At 38.8% G+C, this 20,111-nt stretch overlaps 1 protein-coding gene and 2 long non-coding RNA genes across 3 annotated transcripts in view; 1 reads left to right on the plus strand and 2 right to left on the minus strand.

The window, feature by feature from the left end:
- The window catches only part of LOC310736125, a 261,350-nt gene that overhangs the window by 15,120 nt on the left and 226,119 nt on the right, over window positions 1-20,111 (minus strand). The window lies entirely within an intron of this gene.
- Window positions 7,644-11,429, minus strand: LOC310735497. The gene is made up of 3 exons (XR_014536318.1): window positions 10,750-11,429; window positions 10,563-10,648; window positions 7,644-8,074 (listed from the first exon to the last, which is right to left on the minus strand). It is a non-coding gene; the product is annotated as an uncharacterized lncRNA (long non-coding RNA).
- Window positions 12,585-17,660, plus strand: LOC310736171 (uncharacterized protein; the record flags this gene model as incomplete). Its single annotated transcript, XM_083559547.1, has 3 exons — window positions 12,585-12,752; window positions 13,530-16,884; window positions 17,566-17,660. 3 exons carry the CDS (start codon window positions 12,585-12,587, stop codon window positions 17,658-17,660), a joined length of 3,618 nt encoding a protein of 1,205 aa, XP_083415673.1.

Consider the following 20,111-nt stretch of genomic DNA (forward strand, 5'->3'; position numbering starts at 1 on the left):
GTATTTTCTGTTTTGAAGCAGCACTTCGGGGACCAGAGCAGTTCTGGTATTCCATTGGCTGACTTCTACTCTGTGAGACCACATCCCAAAGAGAATGCTTGGGACTTTTGGATAAGACTTAACAAGGTGGCAGATGTAGCTGAGCAAAGTTTAAAATGGGAAGGCAGAACTCTGGATAACAGAAGCAAAGAGGTAGCGGTTATGTTCATTCGTAACTGCCCTGACAAAGAGTTAGCTTTTGTTTTCAAGAGTAAGCCTGTACAGTCGTGGAACGCATCTGAGGTGCAAGAGCAGCTTGATGAGTTGTTAAGAGAACGGAAGTTGACAAATCACACTGTCAAACAATTCACCACGGTTGTCTCAGAGCCAGACGTTGATGTCTCTGTCTCGTGTTCTAAGTCTGAACAGGGTGTGGGCGTAACTGGTGGGAACGCATTGGATAAAGTTCTGTCTTTGCTTAAAAAAACGTTGTTGTGCAATACTCAGTCTGCGCGGGGCCCCTGGCCTAAACGAACGGGCAATAAGATTCGAGAATGCAGAGTGTGTCAGAGCAGTGACCACAGCACGACTGCTCATTGTAAAATGTATAATTTGTGTTTCAAGTGTTTTGCAGCTGGACACGCGAGCTACAACTGCGAAGGTCAAAGAGTAACATCCAGGGTGGGTTCCGGTCAGCATGACGATGTCATGCCTCAGGGAAACTAGATGGCTCCCTTCGGACAGAGGGCGAGGTGGGGCTGTGTGGTAATTCCTCTGAGAATGATTTTGAGTCTGTTTATTCCTTCTTCTGTGAGAGTATTGACAAATCAAAAACAGTAATTTTTCAGAACAGTATGCAGGTTGATCAAAGTAACAAATTATTTTATGCAAGTGTGTTATTACAGGACAAGGTTGAGATTCAGGGGATGTTGGACAGTGGCTCCATGGCGACCACTCTGAGTGCAGAAGTACTTCCTCAACTTAGGGATGCTGGGGTGCTGGACGAGAATATCCTGTGCCCTTCTGATATTGTATTGGTGGGTTGTGGTGGTAAACAGACTACTCCGGATAGAGTGTGCAATCTGAAGCTTGAATTGTACGCGGTCAGTCTAATTGTCCCAGTTCTGATTGTGAGGGGTCAAACAGACCCAATCATACTCGGCACAAATGTCTTGAAACCTCTAATAAGTCAGATGAAGCATACAGACCAATTTTGGAAGGTGGTAAAGAGACCAGATTCGACTGTGCATTCTGAAAATGGCCAATTTTTGTGCATGCTTTCATGTATAGAGAGATGGAGGGGTGATTCGATTCCGGACAGGGTGGGTACTCTGAGACTGAGGTCAGCTGTAACACTCCAGCCAAGAAGCGAACACCTTGTTTGGGGTCGTTTGCCTCCAGGGTCAGTACTGCCAGTAGGGAGCACAGTAGTCATAGAACCGAGTACTTCACGGTGCATGCATCGAAATGTGCTGGTTGGGAGGGTTGTTTCACCTTTGTGGGGTGATCGTTGGCTGCCAGTAAAGATGATTAACCCGACCAACAATGAAATTGTGTTGAGGAAAAATGCGAAGGTGGCTGATGTGTATCCTTGCGTCGCCTTAGAGGACCTTGATCAAACCACTGACAGAGTGATTAGCCAAAATGCAGGTGTAGTACATTCGGACAGGTCATGTGGCAGTCTAACGGTGGGTGGCTCTAGATCTGGAGCAAGTTTGATAGGTGACAGCAGGTTGGATGTCCTGGGGCTAAGCGACCTGAATGTCAATGATTGTGAAGTGTCTCCGTTTTGGAAGAACAAACTGGTAGATCTCATTGAGAACTATGAGTGTGTGTTTTCCAGGCACAGTTTGGACTGTGGCGAAGCAAAAGGTTTTTGTCATCGTATCAGAGTTACCGATGACAGGCCATTTCGTCTTCCATACCGGCGTCTTTCTCCTACTCATTATTTGAAGTTGAAAGAGACTTTAGATGAAATGGAGAACAAGGAGATCATTAGGAAGTCGAGCAGTGAGTATGCGTCACCATTGGTCTTAGTGTGGAAAAAAAATGGTGACTTAAGGATATGCACTGATTTCCGGTGGTTGAACGCACGCACGGTGAGGGATGCTCATCCCCTTCCTCACCAAGCGGCTGTTCTTGCAGCGCTAGGTGGGAACGCATACTTTAGTACTATGGATCTGACTTCTGGCTACTATAACATCCCGTTACATAAAAGATGACGAGGTTCACGGCGTTCTGTTCACCAATGGGGCTTCATGAATACAATCGTTTACCTCAGGGCCTCTGCAACAGCCCAGCAACATTTATGAGAATGATGTTGACTGTGTTTGGTGACCAGAACTTCCTGAGCATTCTTTGTTATTTAGATGATTTGTTAGTTTTTGGAAAGACAGAACAGGAGAGCTTAGACAGGCTTGAGATGGTGTTTCGCCGACTAAAAGAACACAATTTGAAATTGTCTCCTTCAAAATGTAGGTTTTTGAGGAAGTCTGTGAAATTCTTGGGTCATATTGTGTCTGAAGAGGGGGTGGCCAGTGATCCATCAAAAATTGATGCAGGACTTGATGGAGAGTGATTGTATTACACCATCAGCAAGCAAGATCAGGTCCTTTTTAGGCATGGTGGTGTACTACCAGCATTTCATAGAAAATTGTTCTATGTTGGCTAAACCTTTGTTTCAGCTGTTGACAGGACAGAAAAGACCTAGAGTAGGGAGAGGCGTGAAACGACTGAAGAAAAGTCATACACTTTCTCGAACAGATTGGACTGATGACTGCAGGACCCTGCAGGCCCTGGAGAGTTTAAAGTTTGCCTTGGTGAGTCAGGTTCTGCTTGCGCACCCAGATTTTTCTAAACCGTTTCTGCTGTCTGTGGATGCCTCCACTAGTGGGCTTGGGGCTGTTTTGTCACAGGTTCAGGAGGGATGTGCCGTGGCAAGGCCTATTGCCTTCGCGTCCAAGTCTTTAAATCATGCACAGTCGAAGTACCCTGCACACAGACTTGAGTTTTTGTCGATGAAGTGGGCTATTTGCGATAAATTCAGTCACTGGCTGCGGGGACACAGATTTACTGTGTGGACCGATAATAACCCACTCAAGTACATTCTCACAAAGCCCAAGCTGGATGCATGTGAACAACGGTGGGTAGCGAAACTGGCGCCTTATGATTTTGACATTCAGTACATCCCCGGACCGAGAAATATAGTGGCAGATGCATTAAGCAGGGAACCGTTTGCAAACTTGAGAATTTTGCACAGGTTGACGAGGATACCTCACGACATTTTGCTGCATGAGGCTGAGTCTGTTGCCGTCGAGCAGGTGCAGGGCATGTTCCATCTTTCTAGTAGTCGTGCTGATGGTGAAACGAAAGATGGGCTATCAGAGCCTATAAATGTAAGAGAAAAAGTTTATGTAGGGACCACTCACTTTACAGGGAAAATCTCACATCAAGAGTTGTCAGCTGTTCTTCGCTCTCACAGTGACTGGGAGTGACATATGGTTTAGAGGCAGTGGCATTGAGTAAAAGGAAGCAGAGCTGAAGATGTTAAGGTTTTCGTTGGGAGTGACGAGGATGAACTGGATTAGAAACAGGTTTATTAGAGGGACTGCGCTAATAAATAGTGATAGGTGGATCGATTCTAAAGTATTGATATGTTCGAAACTGTCATTGTATCAAAAGGATTCATTCTTAAATAGAAGTATCGATCCTATCTGCTTTTTAAACAAAGTGAGTTAGGAGTATTTTAATAATAGTAATATGCCATATAGTATATCAATATTTATAATACTATCTATCTATCTATCTATCTATCTATCTATCTATCTATCTATCTATCTATCTATCTATCTATCTATCCATCCATCCATCCATCCATCCATCCATCCATCCATCCATCCATCCATCCAATAGTGGCCTGTAAACAGTAAACACAGTTACAGTAACATACAGCAGCAATCTTTTTCTTAGATGTTATGTTGACATATATGGAACCTAATAGGTACATATTTATGATCATGTATATCAAAATAAAAAATATGTAGATTTCCATTACAGTAATCCCCCCGAAAAACCGTGATAAATGGACGCCACCCCAAAAATGCATTTTTTTTTTCTCTGAAAATGGATAAACAACTAAGAAACAAACACTTGTACAGTACAGTAAAAGTATGAATCTTGTCTGGTCTCTTGCAATTAATATAAATCAAATATGCAATGAAATAAATTAATTTGTACTGCTAAAAGTCATAGATGCCGTACAGAAGGAAGTCAAATTTTGTGCATTTTCAGTCACTGTGATCCAAACCATAGTTAATATCAAGAATGGCTGAAACTGTGTGCCATCATTTGTATGACACACATACTTACTTTTGAGAGATAAACTAAGGATTTTGAGAAAAGTACAGGCTTTGGCAAGTAATCCAATGTTTTGTGCTGTTTGTACAAATTGTTTTAAGAATGCACCTACTGGTTTGCAGATATTAAGGATGATTTGAGAAACTGTATGCAATGAACTAATGCCTGGATGTTTTGAGGTTTGAGATTATTCAGGCAAATTCTGAACAACTATAATATATTTTAATCATGACATAAAAAACTGAATGTAGGAAACAGCAGACAATTTGACACAATCAATTAAATAATTGTACAAAAGCATTCACAATTTGATTAAAGCATAGAGAGATGCTTTAATGATTTGCACAAGTGACTACATGATGTGGAGGTTGAACAAGTAGTTTGGAGAATTTCATTTCAGACCTGAGAAAAACTGTAAAACAAGAACATTATTGTAATGTAGTTCTCTTTAAAGTTTTTTCATGTAGATTTGATTGATTTGTATATATTATTGAACATTATGTTTTATGGTCATCTTTTTTAAACATAAAAAGGATATCCCCCTCCCCCCAAGCAAGAGTGTTGAATTCAGATTGTTGAATTCAAATGTACCTTTGTTCATGTGGACCAGACCTCAGTCTTTGCTGATTTTCAACATCTTGTCCAGGAATTAATGAAGGTAAAGGACAACACATGCTTCCTCTAATATACACAAAGCCATCAATGCATCTCCCACTAATTAAAAGAAGGAGATGAAATAAAAGCTATTTTGTGCCCAATAATGTTATTTTATATACCAGGGCATGTATTATATTTGCATTGTTGGGAGTAGAAGTTAAAATCTATTAATAATAAAGCGAATGATAACACATCATACACTTTATAGCTAAAAGTAACTACGCCTGACTATCTCTCTGAATTTGGTCCTTCCACTAACTATTGCCACAAAGTAAAAAGTGCACATTATTTTTAAATGTCTGTATTGTTGTAGTACACAGATTTTCCTTCACTGGAATTATAGGGCCCAAACCTGACAATAATCCTGTGTATACAACAAGGTCTAAATGGTTTATAAAAGATTGTGTGAAAACTCATGGTGTAACTAGAGTGACCTGCACAGAGCCCTGAAAATAACCCCATCAAAAACATTTGGGATGGTTTGGGACAGTTACTTCAGGACAGGCCTTTTCACCTGACATTTCTAATGCTCTTATACATTCCTAATAGCTCTTATGCATGGAAACATATTCCCCCAGGCACTCTCCAAAATCTAGTAATAAGCCTTCCAAGAAGAGTAGAAGCTGAATCAGACTAAATTTGGAATTGGGAAGAATATATTGGTGCAAATATCATATGTGTACATTCTTTTCCAAAATATAGTGTATGAATTGTTGCAGCAGGTTCGTTAAAAAATTTTTTTTATATTTCTTCAGGCTTGGTGTTTACTAATTTAAAGAGAATAGTACCGATCAGTACTTGGTCACCACGGGTGTTGCTTAAGGCTTTTCACTTTCAAAGTGCAGCAAAAAAACGGGCAGCATTTGCTTGTAACTGGAGACACAAAAAGCGATTGTTGTCGAGCTATTTTAAGAAAATAATTCCCCTCAACAACATTTCCTAATATGTCTTGTTTTTGACAGTGATTACTATAATTCTTATTAATTTGAGAAAGGTATGTCATTAATGGTTTTATTTTTTCCATAGTTACATTTTGAAGTTGTGGAATGTATGTGAACCAACTTAGCTTCATCAGAGCAACTTTATCACATTACAGGGGAGAATAATGTGACTGACTTATTTTGATCTGCTGCTTCTTGGTTTGTGTTATCGTGAATCACTGAACTACTTCTGTTTATTATACACAAAGGTTCCTCCAGAGACCATAACTGAACAAAGACAATACTTCTGAGAATTGGAATATGAGAGTCCTTACATCTGATGCGTTCTCACAACAGAAACCCATCCAGTATATCAACATTCTAATCTTATTCAATCTCATTGTGTGTATAACAGGAAAATTCCTTTTGACTTTTTTTTTTACTGATTCTGACACCATGTGATATGAGAACAAACACCTGCATCATTTATCAATATTTAACCCCTTTTTTGCTAGTTTTGAAAAACTTGGATCCTGGATCAAAAAAGCGGTGGTGTTTTACATTATGCATTAGTGGTAATAGCATGATGAATAATTGCTATTAAGATGTTTTGTTTTTTTTAGAAGTTTATCCATATGTAAACTAAAACAATCCTTTTCACATATGAATCATTCACACAATTAAAATTTTGTATATGAGCGATCTCAATCTTATTGTGTAAATAACAGGCAAAAGGGATGCCTTTTTATCTATTTAGATTTTTAAGGCATCTGAGACTTACAACCAAACACCAATCTCATCCATATTTCTCCTTGTTTTGTATACAATCAATAAAAACTCTCCCATTTAAAAATTTCTTCATGATACCGTATTTTTGAACCCCGCAGCTTAAACAACGAAGCAGCTTATTTATGATTTTTTTCCTAGGTTTTTCCCAGTTTCACAAACTTCAAGCCAAAAAACTGAGTCCCATAACATTAGACCAATAAAATTTCCGAACGGAAACGAAAAAACGCACCTCACCTGTGTTCTGAGCTGCACGCCATTGGGAGAAAAAAACTTTTTTTAAACGCACGACGATGCCAAAAGAAAAACTCCAGAGAGAAATAGTTGTAAAAAGGAAGGATGAAGACAGTGAACAATTACTTTTTTGGTAGACTACTGTTTAGATACAAGTCATTGTAACGCGTAGAGTCTGGTTCATGGGATAGCTCGCTAACTCCAGTTGCAACAGAAATCATATAAGCACAGACAGGTTTCCAAAACTCATGCTTTTTTATTTTTCTTGGCAATAGAGTTACGGGTTAGTCAAAGAAACTTAAAAATGAGCATCAGAAAATAATAAGGACATATTCCTCAGTCTGGCACAAATGGATTGGACAAAATGGGCAGCCTTTGCTCCCCAAGTGTATCAGTGAGCATTGGGTGCCCATGTCTTTGAACCTTTCTTTGGACCCATGAACCTTGAACAATTTTTTGCTAAGGTACTAATTACTGCATACTGGGGACACAGAACAGAATAAAGGCACTACAGAATATATTTCATTTTATTTGTTTATATATTTATTAGTTAAAGTGGATTTATGTTAAATATCACAAACAACAAAACACCATGTTGCAGTTAAATATTACAAAAATAAGAATTTACCTTTCTCTTATGCTACAATAATATATACCAATTTGCCACACAGTGAGACTACACCAACTGAAAGAAATTACAATGAAAAAAAGTTTCAGTTAAAAAGTTCATAAATAATAGTCAAGCATAGTCACCATATAGTATTTCTTTCATTAACTGTTTCTGTTTGAAAAACATCATAAACTATGGTACATTGTCTACTATTTGTGAAAGAATGAATATATTTTCTTATCCAAATGCTAATTATTTCTTGAGTTACTAGCAATCAGCATCTCTCAATTCAAGCTGTGCTTTGCAAAACATGTGTGGATAAAATGACACCTCTCCACCAGGAAATGCACATAAAAAAATTATAAATAAAAGAAAATGTGACCTCAAAAAAAAAGAGGCAAAAATTAGCAGTCATTTATGAAAAGAAGAATTGGCTGGTTCTTGCAGGTGATCTTTAAGGTGAGACTTTTTGAATCTTTTTTACTGTCATCTTAATGTTCCCATTAACGTTAGCCTGGATGAGTTTGGAAAACTGCAATAAAAAGAAATTAATATTCAATATATGAAACAAGAAGAAAGTAAATATTTATATATTTATTTAAAAATGACTGAAGTAACAACAGATTGTAACCTTATGCAAAGCTTTGCTTTAAACATACACTCAATGCCTGAAATATTACTGACACTGAACGTATGAAACCCTACTTCCCCGAGGGAACGAGATGCTGCATTGAAGCGCTTTTAGAACATGCCCGAGTGTTCACGCTCTGAAATAATGTGTGTAAAAAGACCAAAATTGCCTTCTTCAGCCTCGGCCATGCTTGAGCCATGGCGCCCAGCCCCAGGCTGAAGGAGTAAGGGAAAACCAGAGGGGACAGTGCAACGTGTCAAGGATGCGAATGCCCTGAAGTCTCAGGGAGACCAGAGCCACATCAACACATTTTGTGAAGGTGCGGGGTAAAAGGGCAAGGCCAAATGGAAGAACCCGATACTGGTAAGCTTTCAGGAAATTCCTGTGAGAAGAAAGGATGGCTACATGAAAGTATGTATCCTTTAGATCTACCGTGACAAACCAGTCCTCGGATCTGATTTGAGACACAATCTGCTTGAGGGTCAGCATCCTAAACTTAAGTCTCACAAGTGAGCGGTTCAGCTGATGTGACCGGCTGTAGGGGCCACCTCGACGGCCTCCTGTTTACTTCTCGTTCCATGACCAGAGCCTGTTTGGTTCCCACCAGAGTGGGAAAACCCCCGTAGAAATGGGGCGGACGAGACCCGAAATGAATCAAGTAGCCTCGCTCTACAGTGGGCAGGACACACTGAGACATGTCTGGCAGAGCTTTCCAGGCTGCTAGGAAGTCTTTTAGGGGTATCGGTCCCAGTGCCCTGAAGCGACTGTAGGAGTTCTCCTGGACCATTACGAGACCGGGTGGAGATCGAGGAGGATGCTCGCTGGAGCTGGAAGTGCCCTGAAGCACATTCACTGGCAGGGTTAACGGACCAGGTCCCTGAGGGGGTCGGGGCAGGGCAAGCACCAGATACTGCGGTGCAATATATCGCCAAGCAGACCCATGCGAGAGGCGTGGCTGGTACTGCTGGAACACCGCTGCCTGTTTCTTACCCCTAAAGAAGTGAGTGGGGAGTCCAGCAGCACGGACCTATCCCTTTCGGACATTTCCGAGAGAGTGAGCCAGAGGTGTGTCTTTGTCGAGACGAGGGCGCCCTAGCGGTCTTTTAGTTCATGAGCTCCGTCTGCCCAGGGCACCTCCAACATACAGTTAATGCAGCAGTTCAGTCTGATATGCCTGCAGGACCGCCATGGTGTGCAGGGACACAGCAGCTTAACCTGCCGAGGCGTAAGCCTTACTAACGAGTGCAGACATATTACGCGCGGTTTTCATGGGTAATGTCGGAGTCTTGAGGGAGGAGGTGATCCCGGTAGAGATATAGGTCGCAAGCATTCCTTTAATGCGCAGCATTGCTCCAAACCTGTGTACTTTCCGCCCCATTTACTGCCAGTGACGGCCAGCGTCCAATTTTTGACTGATTACACACATTATTTCAGAGCGTAAACACTTGGGCGCATTCCCAAATGCGTTTCTGAAAGGGAACATATTTGCTTTTTGAACATTTGATTGCAGATTTAATCCTCTCTTTATTTAGCCAGCTAAATAAACTCCACTCTGGAATATAGAATTTTCACAAAATCTTGGAATGTTGCCCATTCTGCCACAAGAATATTAGACAAACACTGAGGTGTTCAGTGAGATTTGAGTCAGGGCTTTATGCAGTCCAGTTAAGTTCTTACACTTAGCCCTTGGCAATCCATGTGTGGAAAAAACCAAAATAGCCTAGAAGTAGTTAAAGCAGTAAGAAAGAAGTAATTAGGGCATTGGACTTCTGATGATATGCTTGTTAATTTAAATCCCAGCACCAACCAGCTACCTCTCCTTGGACCTTGAGCAAGGTCCTTAACCCTCAACTGCTCTGTTATATAAATGAAATAATTGCAATCTCCGTGTTATTTCTTTTATGGCACAGTGATTTCCCAACAATTACAAATAATATATGAATCACTGTACATTTAAATGTTATTATTACATTTAATGTTATGAAACATCCAAAAGTTTTTTTTTTCTGTTCTCACATACATAATAGCTTATATAAATCACAAATGCCTTTTCTTTCTCTTGAATTCAACAAAACAAAAAAAACCTTTTATCAGAACTATTACTCAACACTTTCTATTTTGGGAATTCAGAAGTGGTTGATTTATAATTGAATTATTAAATAAATACATTTGAATAAACAAACAAACAAACAAACAAACAAATACATTATCTAAAGTGAATGTTTATATCTGCTATAATTTAAATAGGAACAGCATCGGACTTATTTACATTAAATGTAATTATAAATGCATAAAAATGTAATTCATTAATTAATTAGTGATTATAATAACTGCCAAATTAGGAAGTAGCAACCATACATTTGGAGTAAAACATAAAGGGTGGCCTTACCTCCTCTATATAGATAATGATTTCATTATCACTTAGATTAGTGACAGATTGCATCCTGACCACTGCTTGAGCAAATGCTGTTGAGTCTACAGAAATCAGAATAAATAGTTATTGTTAATAATTAGACATAAATACATCTAAATGTATTCTTCTAAACATTAAGAGTTTGTGTAAGATGAAAATGTACTTGTTGGTTGTTGACTTGTTTGTGAAGAGGTGGTTATGCTGGTGGCTGCTTGCGAGGCTGTAGTTGTTCCTGGAATGGTGATTTTGCTGGTTGTTATTGAAAAAGATGTAGATGTTCTTGGAGAGGTGGTTGTGGTAACTGACATGGTATTTGTTGGAGTAGTAGCTGTCGTTATTGGGGAGGTGCTTGTGCTGGTTTGTGTTGTTGTTGAGTTTGTGTTTGTGCTGGTCATTGTTGAATTAGTTGTAAGTGTTTGTGGAAAGCTGGTTGTGGTCATTACCATTGTTGGAATAGTTAAGTTTGTTACATTTAAATGTGTTGTTAGAGAGGTGGCTGCTGGAGCTGTGGTTGTGCTGGTTGATGTTGTAGTTGTAGTTGTTTTACTGGTGGTTGTTAGGATTATGGGCATTGTTGAACTAGTGGTTTTGATGGGGATTTCTGTATTTGGTGGAATTGTGGCTGATGTTGGAGAGATGGTTGCAATAGATTTATTTGGTGTCAGGCCAGGGTTTGTGCTGGTAGCAGTTGTATTTGGAAGAGTTTTTGATGTTGAAAAGGTGGTTGTAGAATTATTGGTTGTGCTGGTTGTTCTTGTAGTGGAAGCATCTGTAGTTGGTTTTGGAGATGTGCTTATCAAGTTGCTGGGCATTGTTAGACTAGTGGATGTGATGGGGTTTGCTGTATTTAGAAGAGTTGTGGGTGTTGTTAAAATGGTAGTTTTTGTTGGAGAGATGGTAGTGATAGGTGTAGTTGTTGTCAGACCGGTGGTTGTATTGGTAGCTGTTGTATTTGGATGACTTGTTGATGATATTGCAGAGGTGTTTTTTGTAGATATGTTTGTGCTGTTTATTGGCATTGTCTGACTAGTAGTTGTGTTAAATGTTACTAACGCTGGAGGAGTTGTTGGTTTTGGAGATGTGGTTGCTACAGAAACAGTTGTACTGGTTGTTGCCGAACTTCTATTTGTAGAAGTGGATAAAATGTTAATAGGCATTGTTAGATTACTGTGTGAAATTGTGGTTGTCAGTGTTGAACCATCAGTGGTTAGAGAGATGCTTTTGCTGGTCATTGCTGGACTATTGATTGTGGTGTTTGTTCCTTTTGGAGGAGTTGTGGCTAGAGTTGAAGAGGTGCCTTCTGTTAAAGAGACGTTTGTGGTAGTCGTAGTTTTTGTAGCATTGGATGTGGTTGCTGTTGTATTTGAATAAGATGTATGTGTTGTTGGAGAAGCAGTTGTAGAAGAAATGGCTGTGCCGGTTGTTGTAACTGTTTTCGTAGATGTGGTTATCAGGCCAATGGGCATTGTTAGATTAATGGATTCAGTGGGGTTTGCTTTATTTGTTGAAGATGGGGGCATTGTTGTGGAGGTAGTTGTGATTGATTTAGTTGTTGTTAGACTAGTGTTTGTTGCGGAAGCACCTGTAGTTGGTTTTGGAGATGTGCTTATCAAGTTGCTGGGCATTGTTAGACTAGTGGATGTGATGGGGTTTGCTGTATTTAGAAGAGTTGTGGGTGTTGTTAAAAAGGTTTTTGTTGGTGAGATGGTAGTGATAGGTGTAGTTGTTGTCCGACCGGTGGTTGTATTGTTAGCTGTTGTATTTGGATGACTTGTTGATGTTATTGCAGAGGTGTTTTTGGTAGAAATGTTTGTGCTGTTTATTGCCGTTGTTTGACTAGTACTTGTGTTAAATGTTACTGTAGCTGGAGGAGTTGTTGGTTTTGAAGATGTGGTTGCTAAGTTGCTGGGCATTGTTAGACTAGTGGATGTGATGGGGTTTGCTGTATTTGGAAAAGTTGTTGTTGTTGTTGATGATAAGGTAGCTGTTGCTTGAAAGATGGGAACAATATTTGTTGTCAGAGCTGTTTTTGTGGAGACCATTGATGTTGGAGATATGGCTGTTGCTGGAGCTGCAGATGTGGAAGGGTGGCTAGTAGAAGTTACAAATAGGGAAGGTGTTGTGGTAATGCTTGAAGAAAATGGGATTGTGTTGGTTTTTGTGCTGGTAAATGCAGGAGATGTAGTTGATTGGGTATATTTACTAGTTGTTGTTTTTGGAGGGGTGATTGGTTGTGTGAGTAATGATGGAATAGTAGTCACTGGTAAATCATTGTTCATTGAAGCAGTTGCTGAAGATGTGCTTGGTGAAAAATGCGGTGTAGGTGTTGATAGAAAAGTTAAAGGCATAGCTGTTACAGAAATAGTAGAAGCTAAAAAATGTGAATCAGTAATAGGTGAATCTTTAGCTGTTGATTGTTTTGATGTGAATGTTGAGGGCAGATTGGATAAAGTTGAAGATGTAATTTTAGTTGTAGAAGATGTTTGTGCAGCAGGTGAAAGCATAGGTTTAACTGAGGAACTCGGGAAATTAGAAATTGATTCTTGTTCATTGGTTGTCTGTTTTACTGCTGTCAAAGGTAAATCTTTAGAGGAGCCTGGAACAGTAGATGCTGTAAACATTCTTGTTGATAAAACTCCTGGAAACTTAGATGTTAAAAATGTTTCTGGATATTTAGTTGCTGGGGAATAATATAAGGATGCTGTAACTAGTGACATTGAGGAAGTTTCTACAGATACAGCTGATAAATGATCTGTTGGTTTATGGGAAATAGCTGGTGATGCTCTAATTGTTTGTGCAGTTGAAGTTTGAGTTTGTGGAGATTCAAAGGTTGATAACATTTCTGAAGTGTCTGATGTTGATGAAAGATCTTTAGTTGATTCTGTGGAAGCATGTGATGATGCTGTAAATGCTTGTGTTGCTAAAGTTTCTGGAGATTCATAGGTTGATAAAGTTGCTGGAGTCTGTGATGTTGATAATAGATGTGTGGTTAAATGTGGTGAAGGAGATGTTGATGCTGTAAATGTTTGTGTAGCTGAAGTTTCTGAAGATTTAGAGATTGATAAAGATTCTGGAGTGTTTGATGTTGATATATATGTTGTTAATTTTAGTGAAGTAGATGTTGATGTTGCAATTGGTTGTGTTGCTGAAGTTTCTGAAGATTCAGAGGAAGTTCGAATTTCTGGAGTGTCTGATGTTGATGACAGATCTGTAGTTGAGTCTGTTGAAGTAAAAGATGCTGTAATTGTTTGTGTTGCTGATGTTTCCGGAGATTTAGAGTTTAATAAAGTTGATGGAGTGGTTGATCTTGATGACAGATCTATAGTTGAGCCTGTTGAAATAGATGATGCTGTAATCGTTTGTGTTGCTGATGTTTCTGGAGATTCAGAGGAAGTCAGAATCCCTGGAGTGGTTGATGTTGGTGACAGATCTGTGGTTGATTCCGGTGAAGTAGATGTTGATGCTGTAAATGTTTGTGTAGCTGAAGTTTCTAAAGTTTTAGAGATTGATAAAGATTCTGGAGTGTTTGATGTTGATATATCTGTTTTTAATTTTAGCAAAGTAGATATTGATGTTGCAATTGGTTGTGTTGCTGATGTTTCTGGAGATTCAGAGGAAGTCAGAATTTCTGGAGTGTCTGATCTTGATGACAGATCTGTAGTTGAGCCTGTTAAAGTAGATGATGCTGTAATCGTTTGTGTTGCTGCTGTTTCTGAAGATTCAGAGAAAGTCAGAATCTCTGGAGTGGTTGACGTTGGTGACAGATCTGTGGTTAATTCCGGTGAAGTAGATGTTGATACTGTAATTGTTTGTGTTGCTGAAGTTTCTAGAGATTCAGTGGTTAATAAAGTTTCTAGAGCGTTGGATTTAGGTGTTATAAGTTTAGTGGATTTTAGTGAAATAGAAGTTAATGCTGTAATTGTTTGTGTAGCAGATGTTTCTGGAGATTCAGGGGTTGATAACATTTCTGGAGCGGCTGATGTTGATGATAGATCTTTAGCTGATTCTGTGGACGCAGATGATGATGCTGCAAATGCTTGGGTTGCTGAAGCTTGTGAAGATTCGGAGAAAGATAAAGTTGCTGGAGCGTCTGATGTTGATAATAGATCATTAGTTGATTCTGTGGAAGTAGATGATAATGATGTAAATGCTTGTGATGCTGAAGCTTCTGGAGATTCAGAGGTTGATAAAGTTGCTGGAGTGGCTGATGTTGATGATAGATGTTTAGTTGATTCTGTGGAAGCAGATGATGCTGTAAATGATTGTGTTGAAGTTCCTGGAGATGCAGAGGTTGATAAAGTTGCTGGAGTGTGTGATGTTGCTAATAGATTTGTGGGTAAATCTGGTAAGGTAGATTTTGATTCTGTAATTGTTTGTGTAGCTGAAGTTTCTGAAGATTTAAAGGTTGATAAAGATTCTGGAGTGTTCGATATTGATGATAGATCTGTTGCTAATTTCAGCGAAGTGGATTTTGCAATTGTTTGTGTTGCTGATGTTTCGGGAGATTCAGAGGTTGATATAGTTTCTGGAGCGTCTGATGTTGATGACAGATCTGTCGTTAATTCTGGTGAACTAGATGTTGATGCTAGAATTGTCTGTGTTGCTGAAGTTTCTGGATATTCAGAGGTTGATAAAGTTGCAGGAGCGTGTGATGTTGATGGCAGATCTGTAGTTAATTCTGGTAAAGTAGGTGTTGATGGCGGAATTGTTTGTGTTGTTGATGTTTCTGGAGATTTAGAGATGGCTGAAATTTCTAGAGTATCTGATGTTGATAATATTTCTGTAGTAGAGTCTGTCGAAGTAGATGTTGATACTGTAATTGTTCGTGTAGCTAAAGTTTCTGGAGATTCAGAGGTTGACAAGGTTTCTGGAGCGTTGGATTTAGATGCTATATCTGTAGTGGATTTTGGTGAAGTAGAAGTTAATGCTGTAATTGTTTGTGTAACAGATGTTTTTGGAGATTCAGAGGTTGATAACATTTCTGGAGCGGCTGATGTTGATGATAGATCTTTAGTTGATTCTGTGGAAGCAGATGATAATGCTGTAAAAGCTTGTGATGCTGAAGTTTCTGGAGATTCAGAGGTTGATAAAGTTGCTGGATTGGTTGATGTTAATAGATTGGTTAAATCTGGTGAAGTAGAAGTTAATGCTGTAATTGTTTGTGTAGCAGATGTTTCTGGAGATTCAGAGGTTGATAACATTTCTGGAGCAGCTGATGTTGATGATAGATCTTTAGTTGATTCTGTGGAAGCAGATAATGATGCTGCAAATGCTTGTGTTGCTGAAGTTTTAGAGGTTGAAAAATTTGCTGGAGCGTGTGATGTTGATGGCAGATCTGTAGTTAATTCTGGTGAAGTAGGTGTTGATGGTGGAATTGTTTGTGTTGATGTTTCTGGAGATTTAGAGATGGCTGAAATTTCTAGAGTATCTGATGTTGATAATATTTCTGTAGTAGAGTATGTCGAAGTAGATGTTGATACTGTAATTGTTCGTGTAGCTAAAGTTTCTGGAGATTCAGAGGTTGACAAGGTTTCTGGAGCGCTGGATTTAGATGCTATATGTATAGTGGATTTTGGTGAAGTAGAAGTTAATGCTGTAAATGCTTGTGATGCTGCAGTTTCTGGAGATTCAGAGGTTGATAAAGTTACTGGATTGGTTGATGTTAGTAGATTTGCGGTTAAATCTGGTGAAGTAGAAGTTAATGCTGTAATTGTTTGTGTAGCATATGTTTCTGGAGATTCAGAGGTTGATAACATTTCTGGGGTGGCTGATGTTGATGATAGATCTTTAGTTGATTCTGTGGAAGCAGATGATAATGCTGTAAAGGCTTGTGTTGAAGTTTCTGGAGATGCAGAGGTTGATAAAGTTGCTGGAGTGTGTGATGTTGATAATAGATTTGTGGGTAAATCTGATAAAGTAGATATTGAGTCTGTATTTGTTTCTGTAGCTGAAGTTTCTGAAGATTCAAAGGTTGATAAAAATTCTGGAGTGTTCGATATTGATAGATCTGTTGTTAATTTTAGCGAAGTAGATGTTGATGTTGTAATTGTTTGTGTTGCTGATGTTTCTGGAAATTCAGAGGCGGATGACATTTCTAGAGTGGTTGATGCTAATATTTCTGTAGTTAATTTTGGTGATGTAGATGTCGATGCTGTAATTGTTTGTGTTGCTGAAGTTTCTGAAGATTCAGAGGTTGATAAAATTTCTGAAGTGTCTGATGTTGATGATAGATCTGTCACTGATTCTGTGGAAGCAGATGAGGATGCTAGATTTGTTTGTGTAGCTAAAGTTTCTGGAGGTTCTGAGGTTGGTAAACTGTCTGGAGTTTCTGATGTTGATGATAGCTCTGTATTAAATTTGATTGAAGTAGTTATTGATGCTGTAATTGTTTGTGTTGTTGCTGTTTCTGGAGAATTAGGATTTGATGAAGTTTCTGGAGTGTCTGAGTTTAAAGATAGATTTATTGTTGAATCTGTTGAAGTAGATGTTGATGTTGTAAATGCTTGAGTTGCTGAAGTTTCTGGTGATTCAAAGCTTGATAAAGTTGCTGGAGTGTGTGATTTTGCTAATAGATGTGAGGTTAAATCTGGTGAAGGAGACGTTGATGCTGTAAATGTTTCTGTAGCTAAAGTTTCTGAAGATTCAGAGGTGGACAACTTTTCTGGAGTGGGTGATGTTAATGGCAGAGATGTAGTTAATTCCAGGGAAGTAGGTGTTGGTGCAATTGTTTGTGGTGTTGATGTTTCTGGATATTTAGAAATGGCTGACGTTTCTAGAGTACCTGAAAGCGATAATATTTCTGTAGTAGAGTCTGTGGAAGCAGATGATGATGCTAGAATTGTTTGTGTTGCTGATGTTCCTGGAGCTTCTGAGGTTGGTAAACTGTCTAGAGTTTCTGATGTTGATGATAGTTGTGTATTGAATTTTAGTGAAGGAGACGTTAATGCTGTAATTGTTTCTGTTGCTGCTGTTTCTGGAGAATCAGAGGTTGATAAAGTTTCTGTAGTGTCTGAGTTTGATGATAGATTTATTGTTGAATCTGTCGAAGTAGATGTTGATCCTGTTAATGTTTGAGTTGCTGAAGTTTCTGGAGATTCAGAGGTTGATAAACTTGCTGGAGTGTGTGATTTTGCTAATATATTTGTGGTTAAATCTGGTGAAGGAGACGTTGATGCTGTAATTGTTTCTGTTGCTGCTGTTTCTGGAGAATCAGAGGTTGATAAAGTTTCTGTAGTGTCTGAGTTTGATGATAGATTTATTGTTGAATCTGTCGAAGTAGATGTTGATCCTGTTAATGCTTGAGTTGCTAGAGTTTCTGGAGATTCAGAGGTTGATAAACTTGCTGGAGTGTGTGATTTTGCTAATAGATTTGTGGTTAAATCTGGTGAAGGAGACGTTGATGCTGTAATTGTTTCTGTTGCTGCTGTTTCTGGAGAATCAGAGGTTGATAAAGTTTCTGTAGTGTCTGAGTTTGATGATAGATTTATTGTTGAATCTGTCAAAGTAGATGTTGATCCTGTTAATGCTTGAGTTGCTGAAGTTTCTGGAGATTCAGAGGTTGATAAACTTGCTGGAGTGTGTGATTTTGCTAATAGATTTGTGGTTAAATCTGGTGAAGGAGACGCTGATGCTGTAATTGTTTCTGTTGCTGCTGTTTCTGGAGAATCAGAGGTTGATAAAGTTTCTGTAGTGTCTGAGTTTGATGATAGATTTATTGTTGAATCTGTCGAAGTAGATGTTGATCCTGTTAATGCTTGAGTTGCTGAAGTTTCTGGAGATTCAGAGGTTGATAAACTTGCTGGAGTGTGTGATTTTGCTAATAGATTTGTGGTTAAATCTGGTGAAGGAGACGTTGATGCTGTAATTGTTTCTGTTGCTGCTGTTTCTGGAGAATCAGAGGTTGATAAAGTTTCTGTAGTGTCTGAGTTTGATGATAGATTTATTGTTGAATCTGTCGAAGTAGATGTTGATCCTGTTAATGTTTGAGTTGCTGAAGTTTCTGGAGATTCAGAGGTTGATAAACTTGCTGGAGTGTGTGATTTTGCTAATATATTTGTGGTTAAATCTGGTGAAGGAGACGTTGATGCTGTAATTGTTTCTGTTGCTGCTGTTTCTGGAGAATCAGATGTTGATACTGTAATTGTTCGTGTAGCTAAAGTTTCTGGAGATTCAGAGGTTGACAAGGTTTCTGGAGCGCTGGATTTAGATGCTATATGTATAGTGGATTTTGGTGAAGTAGAAGTTAATGCTGTAAATGCTTGTGATGCTGCAGTTTCTGGAGATTCAGAGGTTGATAAAGTTACTGGATTGGTTGATGTTAGTAGATTTGCGGTTAAATCTGGTGAAGTAGAAGTTAATGCTGTAATTGTTTGTGTAGCATATGTTTCTGGAGATTCAGAGGTTGATAACATTTCTGGGGTGGCTGATGTTGATGATAGATCTTTAGTTGATTCTGTGGAAGCAGATGATAATGCTGTAAAGGCTTGTGTTGAAGTTTCTGGAGATGCAGAGGTTGATAAAGTTGCTGGAGTGTGTGATGTTGATAATAGATTTGTGGGTAAATCTGATAAAGTAGATATTGAGTCTGTATTTGTTTCTGTAGCTGAAGTTTCTGAAGATTCAAAGGTTGATAAAAATTCTGGAGTGTTCGATATTGATAGATCTGTTGTTAATTTTAGCGAAGTAGATGTTGATGTTGTAATTGTTTGTGTTGCTGATGTTTCTGGAAATTCAGAGGCGGATGACATTTCTAGAGTGGTTGATGCTAATATTTCTGTAGTTAATTTTGGTGATGTAGATGTCGATGCTGTAATTGTTTGTGTTGCTGAAGTTTCTGAAGATTCAGAGGTTGATAAAATTTCTGAAGTGTCTGATGTTGATGATAGATCTGTCACTGATTCTGTGGAAGCAGATGAGGATGCTAGATTTGTTTGTGTAGCTAAAGTTTCTGGAGGTTCTGAGGTTGGTAAACTGTCTGGAGTTTCTGATGTTGATGATAGCTCTGTATTAAATTTGATTGAAGTAGTTATTGATGCTGTAATTGTTTGTGTTGTTGCTGTTTCTGGAGAATTAGGATTTGATGAAGTTTCTGGAGTGTCTGAGTTTAAAGATAGATTTATTGTTGAATCTGTTGAAGTAGATGTTGATGTTGTAAATGCTTGAGTTGCTGAAGTTTCTGGTGATTCAAAGCTTGATAAAGTTGCTGGAGTGTGTGATTTTGCTAATAGATGTGAGGTTAAATCTGGTGAAGGAGACGTTGATGCTGTAAATGTTTCTGTAGCTAAAGTTTCTGAAGATTCAGAGGTGGACAACTTTTCTGGAGTGGGTGATGTTAATGGCAGAGATGTAGTTAATTCCAGGGAAGTAGGTGTTGGTGCAATTGTTTGTGGTGTTGATGTTTCTGGATATTTAGAAATGGCTGACGTTTCTAGAGTACCTGAAAGCGATAATATTTCTGTAGTAGAGTCTGTGGAAGCAGATGATGATGCTAGAATTGTTTGTGTTGCTGATGTTCCTGGAGCTTCT

Source organism: Silurus aristotelis, assembly GCF_946808225.1.
Source record: "Silurus aristotelis genome assembly, chromosome: 13".
Taxonomy (NCBI): domain Eukaryota; kingdom Metazoa; phylum Chordata; class Actinopteri; order Siluriformes; family Siluridae; genus Silurus; species Silurus aristotelis.